General features: G+C 49.3%; 1 protein-coding gene across 2 annotated transcripts; it reads left to right on the forward strand.

Moving 5' to 3' along the window:
• NUTM1 (NUT midline carcinoma family member 1) lies at positions 1-16,994 on the forward strand. Of its 2 annotated transcripts, none has more exons than XM_050797542.1 (7): positions 1-520; positions 6,858-7,566; positions 9,953-10,081; positions 13,070-13,206; positions 13,708-13,994; positions 14,283-14,399; positions 14,750-16,994. In XM_050797542.1, exons 1-7 carry the CDS (start codon positions 439-441, stop codon positions 16,751-16,753), a joined length of 3,465 nt encoding a protein of 1,154 aa, XP_050653499.1. In that variant the 5' UTR covers positions 1-438; the 3' UTR covers positions 16,754-16,994. The 2 variants fall into 2 exon arrangements, with proteins under 2 accessions (XP_050653499.1, XP_050653500.1); XM_050797543.1 differs by lacking the exon at positions 1-520 and adding an exon at positions 2,699-2,878.
• Positions 16,995-17,872: the final 878 nt, after the last annotated feature.

A 17,872-nucleotide genomic window follows, 5' to 3' on the forward strand; every position in this document is an offset into this window, starting at 1 on the left:
CTCTCTCCTGGCACGCCGGAAAATGTAGTCAATTTTTGCCTTATTTTCAGCTAGCCAGAAGGGGGCGCACGAGGGCAGGGCTTGGCTTGGGGGGCCACACTTGCAACTTTGCAGGCTAAAACACGTGGAGTGTGCCTACTGTGTGCTAGGTACACGGCGCTAGAGGGGGGTAGGGATGGATGTGGATAGAACATTGACGTATAGAAGCTTGTCTTTATCTCAAGATACACACCCATTTCAGGAGCAGTGAGTTTCCAGTGCCTGAAGAAACAAGGGCTCCAGGATTCAGAGCCCCTTTGCCCTAGGGAAGAAGGAAGAGGTTTTCTTCCCTCCCCTCTTTTACATCCAGTTTCCCTGCTCCATTTCAAAGCGTTGGCGGTAAAGAATGCATGTTGAGTATCAATATTCCGTAAAGCGAAAATAGCGTAAAGTTATTTTATGAAACGAAGTATGTTTCAGCGGTCGAACCAAGATTTAAACTTAGGTCCCTACCGCAAATTCAGCGCTCTTTCTTATAGTGGTGAGTAGCTAATAATAGCGTAATAAAGTGCACCTTCTAGGAGATTTTACAATTTTTTAAAGAATATAGAAGTTCTCCTTATTCGTTTAAAGAAATGAAAATGAGAACCAAAATATAATTACAAAGATCATCATTACGCCTTATTTATAATGACAAAAGCGTTGGCATATATGTTGTGTAACCAGAAAAACCTGCAAGGTTTTTTTTTTTTTAGAATATGGTTTGGCCGGGCGCGTTGGCTCACGCCTGTAATCTCAACACTTTGGGAGGCTGAGGCGGGCGGATCACAAGGTCAAGAGTTCGAGACCAGCCTGGCCAATCTGGCGAAACCCCGTCTCTACTAAAAATACAGAAAAAATTAGCTGAGTGTGGTGGTGGGCGCCTGTAGTCCCAGCCACTTCAGAGGCTGAGGCAGGAGAGTCATTTGAGCCGGGGAGGCAGAGGTTGCAGCGAGCTGAGATAGCGCCACTGCACACCAGCCTGGGTGACAGAGTGGCACTCCGTCTGAAAAAAAGAATATGGTTTGTGACCGGGTGCAGTAGCTCAGGCCTGTAATCCCAGCACTTTGAGAGGCCGAGACAGGTGGATCACAAGGTCAGGAGTTCAAGACCAGCCTGGCCAATATGGTGAAACCCCGTCTTTACTAATAAAAATACAAAAATTAGCGGGACGTGCTGGCGGTCACCTGTAGTCCCAGCTACTCGGGAGGCTGAGGCAGGAGAATCGCTTGAACCCGGGAGGCGGAGGTTGCAGTGAGCTGAGATCACGCCACTGGTCTCCAGCTTGGGTGACAGAGCAAGAGACCCTGTCCCAAAAAAAAAAAAAAGATATGGTTTGTATTTACTTGTAGTTGAAGAAAAAATCTCTGCAATTATTCACAAGAAACAGATGATACTGGTTTCCTCTGAGATAGAGAACCTAGTTACAGGAGAAAGGGGTAAGGGGTGGGAGGCAGACTTATTGCTATGTATTTTATTTTGTAGTTTGATTTTTGAACCTTGCTAATGTATTACCTGTTAAAAATTTTTTAAAGGCCGGGCGCGGTGGCTCATACCTCTAATCCCAGCACTTTGGGAGGCTGAGGTGGGTGGATCATGAGGTCAGGAGATCGAGACCATCCTGGCTAACACAGTGAAATCCCGTCTCTACTAAAAATAGAAAAATTAGCCGGGTGTGGTGGCGGGCGCCTGTAGTCCCAGCTACTCAGGAGGCTGAGGCAGGAGAATGGTGTGAACCCGGGAGGCAGAGCTTGCAGTGAGCAGAGATCATGCCACTGCACTCCAACCTGGGCGACAAAGCAAGACTCTGTCTCAAAAAAAAAAAAAAAAAAAAAAAGTATGTCTAAGTAGTTAATTTTGTTAGAAAGGAAAAGGATGATTTCAGCCTTCAGGTCTTATTAATGAAAGAGTCTTTAGAAAAGAGAAAAGATATCTCAGAGAAAGCAAGAAAGACGCCATGAACCCCAGGGAAGGTCTTTTGGGGGAAATCCACGTTTGGATGAAGCTGTGGCTGTAGAGGATGGTCTGGGAATTACTGGCCTGAAATAGTCACCAGGAACCTTAGCAGATACATTTTATTTTTAAAATTTAAACCAAAATAATTTAACAAAACGAAGGACTTTCTACTCTTGAGGTTTTAAACTGCATGGCAGCTTTTTTATTTAGTGAGGCTTTTCAGCAAAGGGTAAGGCTTCTGTGGAGTACAGAGCCTATGCTAGTAGATTGGACAGCTTTCCAAGGAAATGATGTGCACACAGCAATCGAGCACCTTGGATCATCTGACAATTCTAATTTTAGACTTTAGTTCCCTTGATCCTTAAGTATACAGACCAATGTGGTCTGAATTTAGTTCAGAAAATATAGCCATCATTGGATTAAGTCAGGGGTCTACCATCGACCTGCTGTTAATAGGAAGTCAGTTACAGAACTGGCTGGGATGGAAGGACACAAAATGAGATATGTTGGTGAAGAATTGAAGTATAGGGAACCAAACTCAAAACTGTAATGTGTTGGGAATCTGAGAAAGAATTTACAAATAGCCCTAAAGGGCGAACATCAGTTGTGTTGCCAAACTGTAGTTTGAAGGGAATTCCTGGTTTTTGCGTAGTTACTAGAACCCTTCATGGAATATCTCTCCCCACCCTCACCCCACTTTTCCCTCTCCCCTCCCCCACAGCAGACTGCCTTGAGTTCCATATTCTAGTTCTGTTTGATCTGATCTTTACCTTCCCTTCCTTGGATCCCTGTGCACCTACTTGGAGCCAGGTTACTCTGGGTCCTGGACCTGACTGCCTCATTCTGGAGGCTTCCAGACAGCCACGGTTAGTGCCCAAAGCTGAGAGGATGGCTTCAGATGGAGGTAAGTCTTTAGGTGGTGAGGAGGATTTCTGGTACCTGCTCAAATCCTTTGGGACAAGCTCTTTGGGCTGACCTAAAGGAATGTGAGGTGCTACACCCCATCAAAGGTATCCCACTTGGGGAGGCTAGAGAAGGAGACTGTACCATTAAGACTAGGGGCCGGGGAAGGAAGAGGACCTCCTTAAGGGCAGATCAAGGTGTCTCCGAGGACACATGCTGAGTATAGAGAATGGATGGCAATTAGCAACTTGATTCTCTTGAACAGGGGGCACGTCAGCGTGTGTTCTTGTGGTGGGAGAGGGGATCAGAGGTATGTGTCTTAGGACTGGCACCGAGAGGTTTCAAGGGGGAATGCCCACGTTCATTCATCTGTCTCTTTCAGGCAACTGGAGCCTATTCTAGGATTTTGCCATGCTTGAGCCTATGAGGGGAATGGGATGTGGAGGATGGAGGATGGGAGGGTAAGGTGGGAAGGACTTTAGCGGGAAAACATAATCTGTAGTTATCCGTTGCAGAGAAATGCCTTCCTGAAAACTAGGCTGGAATGTATTATAAACTGCCTCTACTCTGGCCGGGCACGGTGGCTCATGCCTGTAATCCCAGCACTTTGGGAGGCCGAGGCGGGCGGATCACCTGAGGTCAGGAGTTCAAGACCAGCCTGACCAACATGGAGAAACCCCATCTCTACTAAAACTACAAAAAAAAAAAAGCCGGGCATGGTGGCGCATGCCTGTAATCTCAGCTACTCGGGAGGCTGAGGCAGGAGAATCCCGTGAACCTGAGAGGCAGAGGTTGTGGTGAGCCAAGATTGTGTCATTGCACTCTAGCCTAGGCAACAAGAGCGAAACTCGGTCTCAAAAAGAAAAAAAAAAGAAAAATCCTGCCTCTGCTCAGAGCCTCACGGCTCCTTCCAGCCCTAGAGGTGGCTTCGCTTTGAGTTCAGGAAGCAGTTTTTCCGGATTCATCCGGGCCAGAGAGGTGGGTCATTACAGCCAGGATGAGAGCTGGGGCTTCACCGAGATGCTCTTAGTTTTTCTTCCTTTTATGGATCTCAGGCCTTCAGGCCCCTTTCATTGTGTTCTGTACTCAGCGACATACCCTCAGCCCTTTGCTCTGTGGCTGAAATGAGTTTGAATCTGAGTTTGCTTGTGTGCCATGGTCAGAATGCAGAAGTTGGGTGTTGTTAGTTTGACAGTGTAATATTTTTTGTAAGGGGGAGGAGATTTAAGCAGGTGATATTCTGCTGTTGTTTTTCTGTTTTATTTTTTTGTTTGAGATGGAGTCTCACTGTGTTGCTTACGCTGGAGTGCAGTGGTGTGATGCTAGCTCACTGCAAAGTCTGCCTCCCGAATTCAAGCAATTCTCTTTCCTCAGCTTCCTGAGCAGCTGGGATACCGGCGCCCACCACCACACCCAGCTAATTTTTGTATTTTTAGAGAGACGGGGTTTCACCAAGTTGGCCAGGCTGGTGTCTAACTCCTGACCTCAAGCGCCTGTAATCTCAGCACTTTGGGAGGCCGAGGGAGGTAGATCACTTGAGGTCAGGAGTTCAAGACCAGCCTGGCCAACATGGTGAAACCCCATCTCTACTAAAAATACAAAAATTAGCTGGGTGTGTTGGCGCCCGCCTGTAATCCCAGCTACTGGGGAGGCTGAGGCAGGAGAATCGCTTGAACCCAGGAGGCAGCAGAGGTTGCAGTGAGCTGAAATCGCGCCACTGCACTCCAGCCTCGGTGACAGAGACTCTGTCTCGGGGAAAAAAAAAAAAAGTCCTAGGAGACATAGGTTCTGATTAAGTACACATTTGTATACTTATCCTTGGTCTCTTTGACTAGAGTCCACATAGCCCCTCCCCAGCTGGAACCAGTGACAATGAAGGACTTCATTGTCCTGTCCTTAGCACCTAGCTCAGTGCCTCATTCCTAGTGAGCCCTAAATTTCTGATGTTAGGAGCTCCAAGCAGAAGGGCCACAGATAGTCTGCATCGCCAAACACATCCAGCAGTTACTTAAAGATCTGGAAACCTCTCTCCCCACACCGCCCTCCCTTCACTCATTTCCTTGTCCTTATCTAATCCTCTCTAATTATTCCTGGCTGTTATACAACAAAATTTCTGGGAACCAAACATCCAATCCACATATCCTCTCCTGGGAACAGTACTTCTGTGCGTGGTGGCAGAGGCCACAGAGCAGCTGGGAGAAGCAGGGTTCAGGTGGTTTGAGTCTCTGGTTTGGAATAGGTGAGCATAGGGGATGTACGTGGAATGCTGGGTGGAATGTGTTACAGGATGTCTGAGCTTCATGGGCTCATGCTCCTGCTTATAGATTGAATCTTTCTTCTGTTGTTTTAGGTTAAGAGAGATTTATAAGAAGCAACAGGAAAAGGAAAAGGAGGAGGGAATGAGCCAGTCATATTTTTGAAAGTGCCTCCTTCTCAAAGGCCTTATGGATGCCTCGAGAGGGGCTGGAGCTTACCGTGGACTAGTTCCCTTACTGCACGGAGGCCGCTGTGGGCTGTTTTCCCTGCAGAGCAGGTGTCAACCCAATTCTGTATCTTAGTAAACAGCCTACGGAGAGGCTGGAGAGGTCTGCCAGGAATTTTCTTAGAGAAGCACTTAGGGGGGCCGGGTGCAGTGGCTCACGCCCGTAATCCCAACACTTTAGGAGGCCGAAGCAGGTGGATCACCTGAGGTCAGGTTTTTGAGACCAGCCTGGCCAACATGGCATAAACCCTGTATCTACTAAAAATACAAACATTAGCCGGATGTGGTGGTTCACGTCTGTAATCCCAGCTACTTGAGGGGCTGAGGCAGGAGAATCACTTGAACCTGGGAGGCAGAGGTTGCAGTGAGCTAAGATCGTGCCACTGCACTCCAGCCTGGGTGACACAGAAAGACTCCATCTAAAAAGAAAGAAAGAAAGAAAAAGCAACACTTTAGAGGCAGCGATGGCTCAGGCTTGTCTCTTCTTGGCAGACGGGTCTGTGTGTCTTGTTGAAAAAGCAGCAGCTTCTTTAATGCAGTCATTCTCAACGAGGAGGAAGATCAAAATCACTTGGGGGACATTTGCCAACTACACAAGTTCCCCATCCTTATCCCCTCTTTCACCTGTTGAGAATCAGTGCTTTGAGTCTTCGAGTCTAAAGAGGAACTCAGATGAGGTGTGGTGGCTCATACCTGTTATCTCTGCACTTTGGAAGGCTGAGGCAGGAGGATCACTTGAGGCCAGGAGTCTGAGCCTAGCCTAGGCAACATAGTGAGACCCCGTCTCTACAGTTTTGTTTGTTTGTTTGGAGACAGAGTTTTCATTTGTCACCCAGGCTGGAGTGCAGAGGCGCAATCTCAGCTCACTGCAGCCTCGACTTCTTGGGCTCAAGTGATCCTCCCACCCCAGCCCCCCCAAGTAGTTGGGATTACAGGTGCATGCCAGTGCACTTGGCTTATTTTTGTATTTTTAGTAGAGACAGGGTTTTGCCATGATGCCCAGGCTGGTCTCAAACTCCTGGAGTCAAGCGATCCTTCCACCTTGGCCTCCCAAAGTGCTGAGATTACAGGCATGAGCCACTGTGCCCTGCCTCTACAAAAAAAAAATTAAAAATAAAGCAGGAATTCGCCTGTAATCCCAGCACTTTGGGAGGCCGAGGAGGGAGTATCACGAGGTCAGGAGATGGAGACCATCCTGGCTAACACGGTGAAACCCCGTCTCTACTAAAAATACAAAAAATTAGCCAGGCGTGGTGGTGGGCACCTGTAGTCCCAGCTACTCGGGAGGCTGAGGCAGGAGAATGGCGTGAACCCGGGAGATGGAGCTTGCAGTGAGCCGAGATCGCGCCACTGCACTCCAGCCTGGGTGACAGAGAGAGACTCTGTCTCAAACAAAATAAAAATAAAAATAAAAATAAAAATAAAATGGGGAATTCAGATGGTTAACTCTGGTCTTCTTTTCTCCTACTCCATTTCTTCTTTTTCTTTGTCTCAACAGCATCTCCGTTGCCGGGACCGGATATGAGCATGAAACCTAGTGCTGTCCCGTCTCCATCGCCTGCACTTCCCTTTCTCCCACCAGCTTCTGGCCCACCAGACCACCCACCCGGGGAGCCAGCTCCACAGCCCATCATGCCTTCAGTATTCTCTCCAGACGACCCTCTGATGCTCTCTGCTTTCCCCAGCTCACTGTTGGTGACAGGGGACGGGGGCCCTTGCCTCAGTGGGGCTGGGGCTGGCAAGGTCATTGTCAAAGTCAAGACAGAAGGGGGATCAGCTGAGCCCTCTCAAACTCAGAACTTTATCCTTACTCAGACTGCCCTCAATTCGATTGCCCCGGGCACTCCCTGTGGGGGTCTTGAGGGTCCTGCACCTCCATTTGTGACAGCATCTAATATGAAGACCATTCTGCCCTCTAAGGCTGTTGGTGTCAGCCAGGAGGGCCCTCCAGGCCTTCCACTTCAGGCTCCACCACCAGTTGCTCAACTGGTCCCCATTGTGCCCCTGGAAAAAGCTTGGCCAGGGCTACATGGGACAACCGGGGAAGGCGGTCCTGTGGCCACTCTATCCAAGCCTTCACTAGGTGACCGCTCCAAAATTTCCAAGGACGTTTACGAGAACTTCCGTCGATGGCAGCGTTACAAAGCCTTGGCCCGGAGGCACCTACCCCAAAGTCCTGACACAGAAGCTCTGTCTTGTTTTCTTATGTAAGTGGGGAGACCTGAGATTAATTATTCTAGGGCTTTTAAATAAGGAGAACTTCGGGGTGAATGTAGTAGTTTAGGCTATTTAGGAATACTGGAGGGAAGGTCATGAGGGCAATGGACATGCTCTGAGAATGAAAAACATGTTATTAATAATAACAGCCCCTTAACCCACTTCCTAGTTGATAACCACCTTTCAGGTGTCTTAGCTTAAGTGATCCTCACAACACTGAGTTCAGGCCAGCCTTTCTCTGGTCATCTTCATTTACAGATAAGAGACTGAAGCTCAGAGAGGGCTCCTGCCATAAACCAAAGACCAGTGATGGGAACTTAGGCTCTCACTCTAAGTGCCAGGGTCCACCCCGCCCCCCCGTTCTATTTTACCACCTTTTGACATTGAGTCAGAACTATCCAAACTAGCCAGGATGAGTGCTGGACCCTGAATCAGGGCCCTGGCTGGCAGGGGGAAGTGTGGGGCCAGGCACAGGACTGTGTGTGTGCTGCTCCCCCTGCTCCCTCCACCCGTTTTATTCAGGAGAATTCACGTTGAAATAGGGTGGTGGGTGGAGCTTACTTAGGGGTCAAGGGCATGGGCTCTCCGGCTCTCCCACTCACTAGATTTGTGATCCTGGGCGGGACATTTAACATCTTTGCCCTCCGTTTTCTCATTTAAAAAGCGGGAAAACTCTACCTACTTCACAGAGTTGCTGAGAAGATCAAATGGGTTAATATATGTGAAGTCCTTGGCACAGAGAATGTTTCATTAAATGTCAGCTATTTTATTATTATCATAAAAAGGCAATCCAGAAGAGGAAAAGAACTCGCAAAAGGTCAAAACGTCCTTGCTTAAAAGCGAGTGTATGTTTAGCCAAGGAGCCCCGGGTCCTAGGCTGCTGAGTTTACAAAACAGTCTTTGCTCAGCTGGGGAATAGTCTTTCCTTCCCACCCAGACCCACTGTCCCTCTCAACTGCCCTATGCCCTCAGTGTTTTGTGTAAGCCACTCTATAACACACACCACATTATATTACTTTAAACAAATTTACATAGTGCTCTTCCAGTGGCTGAACTCCTAAAGGAATCTCCCCCTTGGAATCTACCCCGAACCTGGAGCAAATGAATCAAGATGTTCCCCCAAAGTCCTAGATGTACAGCATCTTCCTGACTCCCTGCTTTCTCAAGACAGACCTGAGTTCGCTCTTGGAGCCTAGCAGGCTACATTTCGAAATCTTGAACCAGTATGGGCTCTCAAGGTTTGCATGGGATCCATTTGCTTCGGGTCCTGGCCTGCTTGTGCTTCACACCCAGCGGCTCTTCCACAAAGGGCAGACCACTGTAGCCTGGGAAGCTCCTAAAATGCTCAGTTGTGGGATCCTGGGGAGGGGCAGTTTGGTGATAATGAGCTTCCCCAGGTGATTCTGATGCTTAATAATATCTGAGGACTCCAAGGGAAGTCAGAGAGGCAAAAATGAAGCCCTTACTTTAGGCTGGGCTCTTGATTTCTTCTGGATTAGAAAGGGCTCAAGAGCCCTCTAGAAGTGGGGGTCTAGTATTGGCATTTGACTGTCTGGGTGGGGGGTATCTGGAAACAAAGACTAAAAAACCAATAAATAAAAACACCACACGACCTTTAATTAGAGATTCCTTTGGGTTAGCAAATGCCTTTAAAAAAAAAAAAAACCAAGAGCCTCTGGACTATTCTATTACTCGCTATTTCTCTGTAATAGAATAGCGAATTTCTCTGTAACTTTATAGCGAATCCCGTTCATTTAATAACATGAGTCCTCCATTTTGTTTGTTTGTTTGTTTGTTTGTTTTTTGAGACAGAGTCTTGCTCTGTCACCAGGCTAGAGTGCAGTGGTGCGATCTTGGCTCACTGCAACCTCTGCCTCCTAGGTTCAAGCCATTCTCCTGCCTCAGCCTCCCAAGTAGCTAATTTTTGTATTTTTAGTAGAGATGGGGTTTCACCATGTGGGCCAAGATGATCTCGATCTCTTGACCTCGTGATCCACCCGCCTCAGCCTCCCAAAGTGCTGGGATTATAGGCATGAGCCACCGCGCCCAGCACGAGTCCTCCCTTTCTAATAATTAATTGAGGATGGCACTGTGAGAATTAGGGGTGGTAGCTGCGGTTGATTTTAAAAGGTGGGGAGAAAAATTATCTGTTTGATTTTATATTAGTTGTAAATTTCAACAGGAAGAGGGGCGAGTATGGTAAATGAATGGATGGGAGGTTGAGTGTCTGTAAGTCTAATCAGAAGTGGGACATGACAGGGCCTGAGGGGCACGATAGATTTGATGAGGGGCAGGGGATGTGTTATTGAGGCAGGTGTAAGGGCAGGTGGATGGGAGCACACTTTCAGAATGTGACTGACTCAATGGGGGTTTTAGCCCAGTGCTTCGTTCCCTGGCCCGGCGGAAGCCCACTATGACCCTGGAGGAGGGACTGCCATTGGCCGTGCAGGAGTGGGAGCACACCAGCAACTTTGACCGGATGATCTTTTATGAGATGGCGGAAAGGTGAGTTCGATGAACTTTCATTCTCCTGAGGGAGGCTGTGGGCTGAGAGCAGTAGGGGCAGCTGAGAGGCTCAGGTGGGGGCAATTATCAAAAGCTATGTTGGGGCGGGGCACGGTGGCGCGCGCCTGTAATCTCACCACTTTCGGAGGCTGAGGCGGGTGGATCACCTGAGGTCAGGAGTTCGAGAACAGCCTGGCCAACATGGTGAAACCCCGTCTCTACTGGAAAAAAAAAATACAAAAATTAGCTGGGCATGGTGGCACGTACCTGTAATCCCAGCTACTCGGGAGGCTGAGGCAGGAGAATCGCTTGAACCTGGGAGGTGGAGGTTGCTGTGAGCCAAGATTACGCCACTGCTGTCCAGCATGGACGATAGAGCAAGACTCCATTTCAAAAAAAAAAAAAGATGTTAGGCTGGGTGTGTGCTTGTAGTCCCAGCTACTTGAGAGGCTAAGGTGGGAGGATGGTTTGGGTCCAGTAGTTCAAGACCAGCCTGGACAACATAGCAAGACCTCATCTCAAAAAAAAAAAAAAAAAAAAAAAGAGAGAGAGAAAGAAAGGAAAGAAAAACAGGGTGGGGAGGGGGGTGTAGACTAGGATGGTGGTTTCCTGGATCCTTGCTTCTTCCTCCACCACCTTGACTCTTGGGTTTTTCTATCGTATTTCCTCTTGAAAGCTCCCCCGTCACCAGATCCTGAATCTGTATAGGAGCCTTGATAGTGTAGATCTTAGGATGGGATTGGACCCCAATGGGTATAGCAATTTCATGCTGAAAGGACCTAGTAATGAAGAGGTATGCTCTACCAGGCAGGTTCTTGTTTCTTCCCACTGACTTGGTAGCAAGTGGCTATTGATACAGAACTTCAGGACCGCTCCTCCATTGAAAACAGTGGCACAGAAAATCCCTTTCCCCCTTTATCCCAGGGAGGGGCTGGTTCTGGAAGAGCCAGGGAAAGCCAGTGTCCGGGATGCCCAAAGTTGTCTCCTGGCTCTTATTCTATTTCTCTGTAATATCTTTGATTCAAAAAAAAAAAAAAAAAAAAAAAAAAGAAAGAAAAAAAAAAAAGGCCAGGCATGGTAGCTCATGCCTGTAATCCCAGCACTTTGGGAGGCCGAGGTGGGTGGATGACCTGAGGTCGGGAGTTCGAGACCAGCCTGACTAACATGGAGAAACCCCGTCTCTACTAAAAATACAAAATTAGCCAGGTGTGGTGGCGCATGCCTGTAATCCTAGCTACTCAGGAGGCTGAGGCAGGAGACTCGCCTGAACCCAGAAAGTGGAGGTTGCGATGAGCCGAGATTGTGCATTGCACTCCAGCCTCGGCAACAAGAGCGAAACTCAGTCAAGAAAGAGAGAGAGAGAGAGAGAGAGAGAAGGAAGGAAGGAAGGAAGGATAGAAGGAAGGAAAGGAGAGAAAGAAAGAAAAAACTCAGAAAAATGAACGCATTTTTCCAGGCTTAGCTTCCACTTGCTCCCTCCCAAAACCTTTTGGACCCGTGCTTCCTAGACTTACCTTTCCAAGAACCCCCATCCCAGTCTCAGGACTCTGGGATCTCAGCCTTGTCTCCTGGCAGGAACTGCCTTGAATTCTTTATGGTTGTAGGCAGGGGCAAATGAGGTCTCGAGGAGGATCCCACTGTGAGATCCCACCAGGCTGTTGCATAGGCCTGATTAAATTAAACAAGCGTATATTAAGCACTGCTGTGTACAATCCATGAAGCTGGGTGAGATAGGTATGGAAAAGAAGTGAGGCCAGGCACGTTGGCTCACACCTGTAATCCCAGCACTTTGGTAGGGCGAGGCAGGCGGATCATGAGGTCAGGAGATCGAGACCATCCTGGCTAACACGGTGAAACCCCTTAGCTACTAAAAATCCAAAAATAACCCCAAAAAAACAAAAAAACAGGCATGGTGGCATGCACCTGTAGTCCCAGCTACTCGGGAGACTGAGGCAGGAGAATCACTTGAACCCGGGAGGCAGAGGTTGCAGTGAGCCAAGATTGCGCCACTGCACTCCATTCTGGGCGACAGAGTGAGACTCCATCTCAAAATAAATAAATAAATAAAAAGTAGTGAAAGCCCTGGCTCTGTCCAAGAGAAGTTTACAAGCTCTAGATCATTCTTCCTCTTATTTTTTTTTTTTTTTTTTTTTTTTTGAGACAAAGTCTAACACTGTTGCCAGGGCTGGAGTATAATGGTGCAATCTCGGCTCACTGCAACCTCTGCCTCCTGGGTTCAAGTGATTCTCCTGCCTAAGCCTCCTGAGTAGTTGGGATTACAGATGCCCACCACCACATCAGGCTAATTTTGTGTATTTTTAGTAGAGACAGGGTTTCACTATGTTGGCCAGGCTGGTCTCGAACTCCTGACCTCATGATCCACCCACTTTGGCCTCCCAAAGTGCTGGAATTACAGGCATGAGCCATTGCACCCGTCCTCATACTTTACTTTTTAAAAATTTTTTTGAGGCAGGATCCCACTCTGTTGCCCATCCTGGAGTGCACTGGCACTGTCAGGGCTCACTGCAGCCTTCACCTCCTGAGCTCAAGCAATCCTCCCATCTCAGCCCCACAATAGCTGTGACTAGACGCACGTCACCACTCCTGGCTAATTTTTTTGTATCTTTTGTAGAGATGGGTTTTTGCCGTGTTACCCAGGTTGGTCTCAAACTCTTGAGCCCAAGCAATCTGCCCACCTCAGCCTCCCAAAGTGTTGGGTTTATAGGCATGAGCCACCCCACCTGGCCATTCATTTTCTTAAGCTTCCTAAGTGATGACTACAGGGGAAGGAACTATGTGCTGAGCTCCTGAGGTTTCCCTGGAAATATGGTTAAGCCACCTGTGACCACCCTCCTGGGTGACATGACTTAGGCAGACTTTGCCCGCCTGAGAGCACTTCCTTTCTTAGCCATGCTTGACTGTCGTCTGGATTTCTGACGGGTCTGGTCTCCTTCTTAGCATTGCGTATGCCTTTCTCACCCTCTGCAGGTTCATGGAGTTTGAGGCTGAGGAGATGCAGATTCAGAACTCACAGCTGATGAATGGCTCTCTGGGCCTGTCTCCTGCAGCCCCTTTGAAACTTGATCCTCTAGGGCCCCTGGCCTCTGAGGTTTGCCAGCAGCCAGGTGAGGCTACCCAATTTTGACAGGAGCCGAGGGCCAAAGGCTCAAAGGGAGGTGTACAGAAGCCAGTCACAGATTAGAGAAGGCATGGCCCAGGCTCTGCCGCTTTCCCTCTGGAGAGTGGCATTTGATATTCCAAGCAGACCACCCCATAGGAGGCTGGGTTCTCAGGTTCCTTTTGCCCTGAACTAGGTATTGATGTTGGTCAAGTAAACTAACTGCTCTCACCAAGACTCTAAATTCAGCACATAATGCCTCATCTGCCTAAGAAATGGGGGCTGGATCGGGGGGGTTTCTTGGAATTTCAGGGATTCCCAAATTCCTCATACAGTGATTCTTAGGCCCTCTAGATCCTAAATCTCCCATGGCTGGTACTTTTTTAGGTTGGCCCAATCCAGCCTGGAACCATTTCAATGTACCTAGATTGCTGGCCTCACAGAGCTGGGAGGCAGAAGCTGCAGTTTCTGTGCTACTTCCCATTCTCCTATCTCTCTCTTCCCTTAGTGTACATTCCCAAGAAGGCAGCCTCCAAGGCACAGGCCCCCCGCCGGCGTCAGCGTAAAGCCCAGAGACCTCCTGTTCCTGAGGCGCCCAAGGAGATCCCACCAGAAGCTGTAAAGGAGTATATTGACATCATGGAAGGGCTGGTGGGGACTCAACTGGCCACTGGGGAGTCAGACGGAAAACAAGAGGAAGAAGGGCAGCAGCAGGAGGAGGAAGGCATGTATCCAGATCCAGGTCTCCTGAGCTACATCAATGAGCTGTGTTCTCAGAAGGTCTTTGTCTCCAAGGTGAGCTGGGCCTGCACATCTGGTTTCTAGCAGATCCTTGGGGTGGGTACTCTCGGGAACTAATGATCTGGGGTTTGTCCAAGGTAGTAGGAATTAGGTTTTGTTCGGTAACTGAGTAATGTGTATGCATGCATCATCATGAGAATGTGTGTAGCCGGTGGTGGTCAGTTTACAATACCGGAGGGGTAAGAGGGGACAGTTGGGGAGCTCATGGTTTCTTCTCTAAAGCCCCTTGTTTCACAGGTTACCTGCTTACAGACTTACATCACTTTTCCTTCTGTTATCCAGGTGGAGGCCGTCATTCACCCTCAATTTCTGGCAGATCTGCTGTCCCCAGAAAAACAGAGAGATCCCTTGGCCTTAATTGAGGAGCTAGAGCAAGAAGAAGGACTCACTCTTGCCCAGGTAAAACTGGGGTATAGGAAATATGAGAACAAGAAGCTTGCAAGATTTTATCTAACCCTACACTGCCAAGGGTGATATGGCTCTAGAGATGAACAGCTTCAGGACTGGGTTTCAGGTGCAGAACCAGTAGGTAGAGGGCTATGGAAACACAGGAAATGAGAATGTTAGGGCTCACAGCATGGGAATAGGGCACAAGGAGGTGGGAAAGAGCTGCAGTATCTGTCTTTGCTACCATCGCTTAAACTACTTGCTTGCCTTCCTTGCCCTGCCCAAATACCATCTTGTACCACCCACTCAGTCACCTCTTTCACAATCATGTATAGCACTGATTATTTGTCCATTTCTTCCAGCTGGTCCAGAAGCGACTCTTGGCCTTAGAAGAGGAGGAAGATGCAGAGGCGCCTCCAAGTTACAGTGGAGCTCAGTTGGACTCAAGTCCTTCTGTTTCTGATGAGGATGAAGATGGGGATGGGCGGCTTCGACCCTCACCTGGGCTTCAGGGGGCTGGGGGCACCATTTGCCTTGGAAAGGTTTCTTCTTCAGGAAAACGGGCAAGAGAAGTGCATGGTGGGCAGGAGCAAGGCCTAGGGAGCCCCAGAGGGATGCACAGGGATGGGAACACTCTGCCATCCCCCAGCAGCTGGGACCTGCAGCCAGAGCCTGCAGCTCTCCAGGGAACTCCGGGACCCTTGGGTATGGAGAGGAGAGGGTCTGGGAAGGTTATAAACCAGGTATCGCGACTTCGAGATGGCCATCTAGGAGGTGCAGGGCTGCCTGGGCGCTGCCTGGTGGCTGATAGGACTTCAGAGGCTCTGCCCCTTTGTTGGCAGGAAGGCTTCCAGCCTGACAGCACTCCCAGTTTGGATGCTGGACTTGCAGAGCTGGCTCCTCTGCAGGGACGAGGGTTAGAAAAGCAGGTCCTGGGATCGCAGAAAGGACAACAAACGGGGGGCCGTGCAGAGCTTCCTCAAGGGAAGGAGCCTTTAGCAGTGTCCCAGGAAGGCTCTGCAGGAGCCATGTGGGGAGATGACAGAGGTACCCCCATGGCTCAGAGTTATGATCAGAATCCTTCTCCTAGAGCAGCTGGGGACAGGGACGACGTCTCTCTCAGCCCAGGACTTTGGCTGAGCGGTGAGATGGCTGCTGTAGACTTGGAGCTGCCCGTACACATAGAGGAGGTCACAGAGAGCTTCCAAGCGGAGGCGTGTGTAACTGAGTGTCAGGAAGGCTGCCAGGCACTGGGCTCCAGCAGCAGCATTTCCCTGGGTCCTGGAGAAACCATAGTACCTGGGGGTATGGAGAGCAGTGTGATTCCTTGTGGAGGCACAGTTGCGGCAGCTGCCCTAGAAAAGAGAAACGATTGCAGCTTGCCAGGACCTTTGAGGGCCAACAGCCCAGCCTTGAGGTCCAAAGAAAATCAAGAGCAGAGCCGTGAAACCACAGGGGACCCCAGTGATCTGCGGGCAGGAGGCTGCTTCCCATTGCTGGAAAGCAGAATTGGCGGTTCCACACTGGGGTCTTCCAAAGAAACCCTTCTGCCCACATGCCAAGACAGTGTCCTTATCATGGGGACCGAGGATGCCTCCTCCTTGCCTGAAGCCAGCCAAGAGGCAGGGAGCAGAGGCAATTCCTTTTCTCCTCTGCTGGAAACCATAGAACCGGTCAACATACTAGGTGTTAAAGATGACTGTGGCCTCCAACTAAGGGTCAGCAAGGACACCTGCCCATTGAATGTTAATTCTTGTGACCCCCAAGGAGGAGGCAGGGTGGATCCTGACCTGTCCAAGCCTAAAAACCTTGCTCCTTTACAAGAGAGTCAGGAGTCTTACACAACTGGGACCCCCAAAACCTCATCTCACCAAGGCCTTGGAAGCACTTTCCCTAGATGGGGAACCAGGGACGCCATAGTTCTGAGAGAGACTTCTGTTACTAAAACACGCAGGTCAGCAGATAGGGCCAAAGGAAAGGAGAAAAAGAAGAAGGAAGCAGAGGAAGAGGATGAGGAACTCTCCAACTTTGCTTACCTCTTGGCCTCTAAACTTAGCCTCTCACCAAGGGGGCATCCTCTCAGTCCTCACCATGCCTCAGGTCAGGGCAGCCAGAGAGCATCCCACCTGCTCCCTCCCGGGGCAAAAGGCCCCAGCAAACCTCCATGCCCCGTTGCCAAGTCTGGGAAGCGAGCTCTAGCTGGAGGTCCAGCCCCTACTGAAAAGAGATCCCACTCAGGAGCTCAACTTGGGGTCCCCAGGGAGAAACCCCTAGCTCTGGGAGTAGTTCGATCCTCACAGCCTCGTAAAAGGCGGTGTGACAGTTTTGCCACAGGCAGAAGGAAGAAACGACGTCGTAGCCAGTAGGGAGCAGCAGGACCATCTGACCCCACTTGCCAGTCCCTAAAGGTGGGTGCCCCAGAGTAGATTCCAGCCCTGCTGCCCACCAATGGAGATCCCAATGTTGAATCTCATCCCAATGTTGTTTTGTTGTTCTGCAAAAGTGGAAAGCATGGAGAGAGAGGTCAGACTGGCTAGGCTGCAGGGGGAGTCACCTTTGGAAGCAGCTATAGAGAAAGAAAACGAATAAAGTGTTTTTGTTGGAAAATGCTCTCAAAGTGCCTTTTTCTGTACTCATGTCTTTGCTGCTAGATAGGGTAAGATGTTATAAAGAAGACTGTAGGGGTAGGTCTTAGATTCTACAAATCCATAGAGCTTACCTTGTCTCCAGCCTTATCTTGGCTCCTTGCAGCCTCCTCCTGGCAACCGACTGGCTCTCAGGCTGTGATAAGTCCCCAAACTGAGGAATCTCCAATGATTGCTTTATACATCCCCTCTTCACAAGCCTGGACTTGGTGTCAGGAAGGCTTATCTGGGCATCTTTTAATTATCTGCCTCCCTTTAAGTCTATAGATAGAAAGATGCTTTTCTACCTGTTAGATCTCTGAGACAGAGATCTAATTTTCTTCTTTTTTTGAGACAGGGTCTCATTCTGTAGCCTAAACTACAGAGTGCAGTGGCGTAATGATGGCTCACTGCAGCCTCAACCTCCTGGGCTTAGACAATCCTCCCATCTCAGCCTCCCAAGTAGCTGGGACTACAGGTGTGCACCAGCATGTCCAGCTAATTTTTCTGTTTTTTACCACATCATCCAGGCTGGTCTTGAACTCCTGGGCTCAAGCCATCTGCCTGCCCCAACCTCCCAGAGTGCTGGGATTACAGGCATGAGCTACCATGCCCGGCCTAATTTTCTAATTGTCCATAATTGTGTCTCTGGGGGTCTTGTTTTCCTCCTTGAAAAGAGGCTGGACAGAAAGGACTTCAGTGTCCTTACTCATCCTGTGGCAGAGAAACCCTCCTGTGTGGCTGGTCTGACCGGCAGGGAGGAGGCTGGTTCCTTACTGACAGCTCCTTGCTTCCACTAGGGGCGATGGAATCAAGTCTCAGTAGGATTATTAAATATGGAATGGTAGCAAGCTATTTTTT

Source organism: Macaca thibetana, chromosome 7, assembly GCF_024542745.1.
Source record: "Macaca thibetana thibetana isolate TM-01 chromosome 7, ASM2454274v1, whole genome shotgun sequence".
Classification (NCBI taxonomy): domain Eukaryota; kingdom Metazoa; phylum Chordata; class Mammalia; order Primates; family Cercopithecidae; genus Macaca; species Macaca thibetana.

Coding starts and splice junctions, on each gene's coding strand:
- NUTM1 (XM_050797542.1), top strand. CDS start 439: ATGAAACGAAGTATGTTTCAGCGGTCGAACCAAGATTTAAACTTAGGT. Junction 13,995..14,282: donor AGAAGGTCTTTGTCTCCAAG/GTGAGCTGGGCC, acceptor TCTGTTATCCAG/GTGGAGGCCGTCATTCACCC. Junction 14,400..14,749: donor AAGGACTCACTCTTGCCCAG/GTAAAACTGGGG, acceptor CATTTCTTCCAG/CTGGTCCAGAAGCGACTCTT.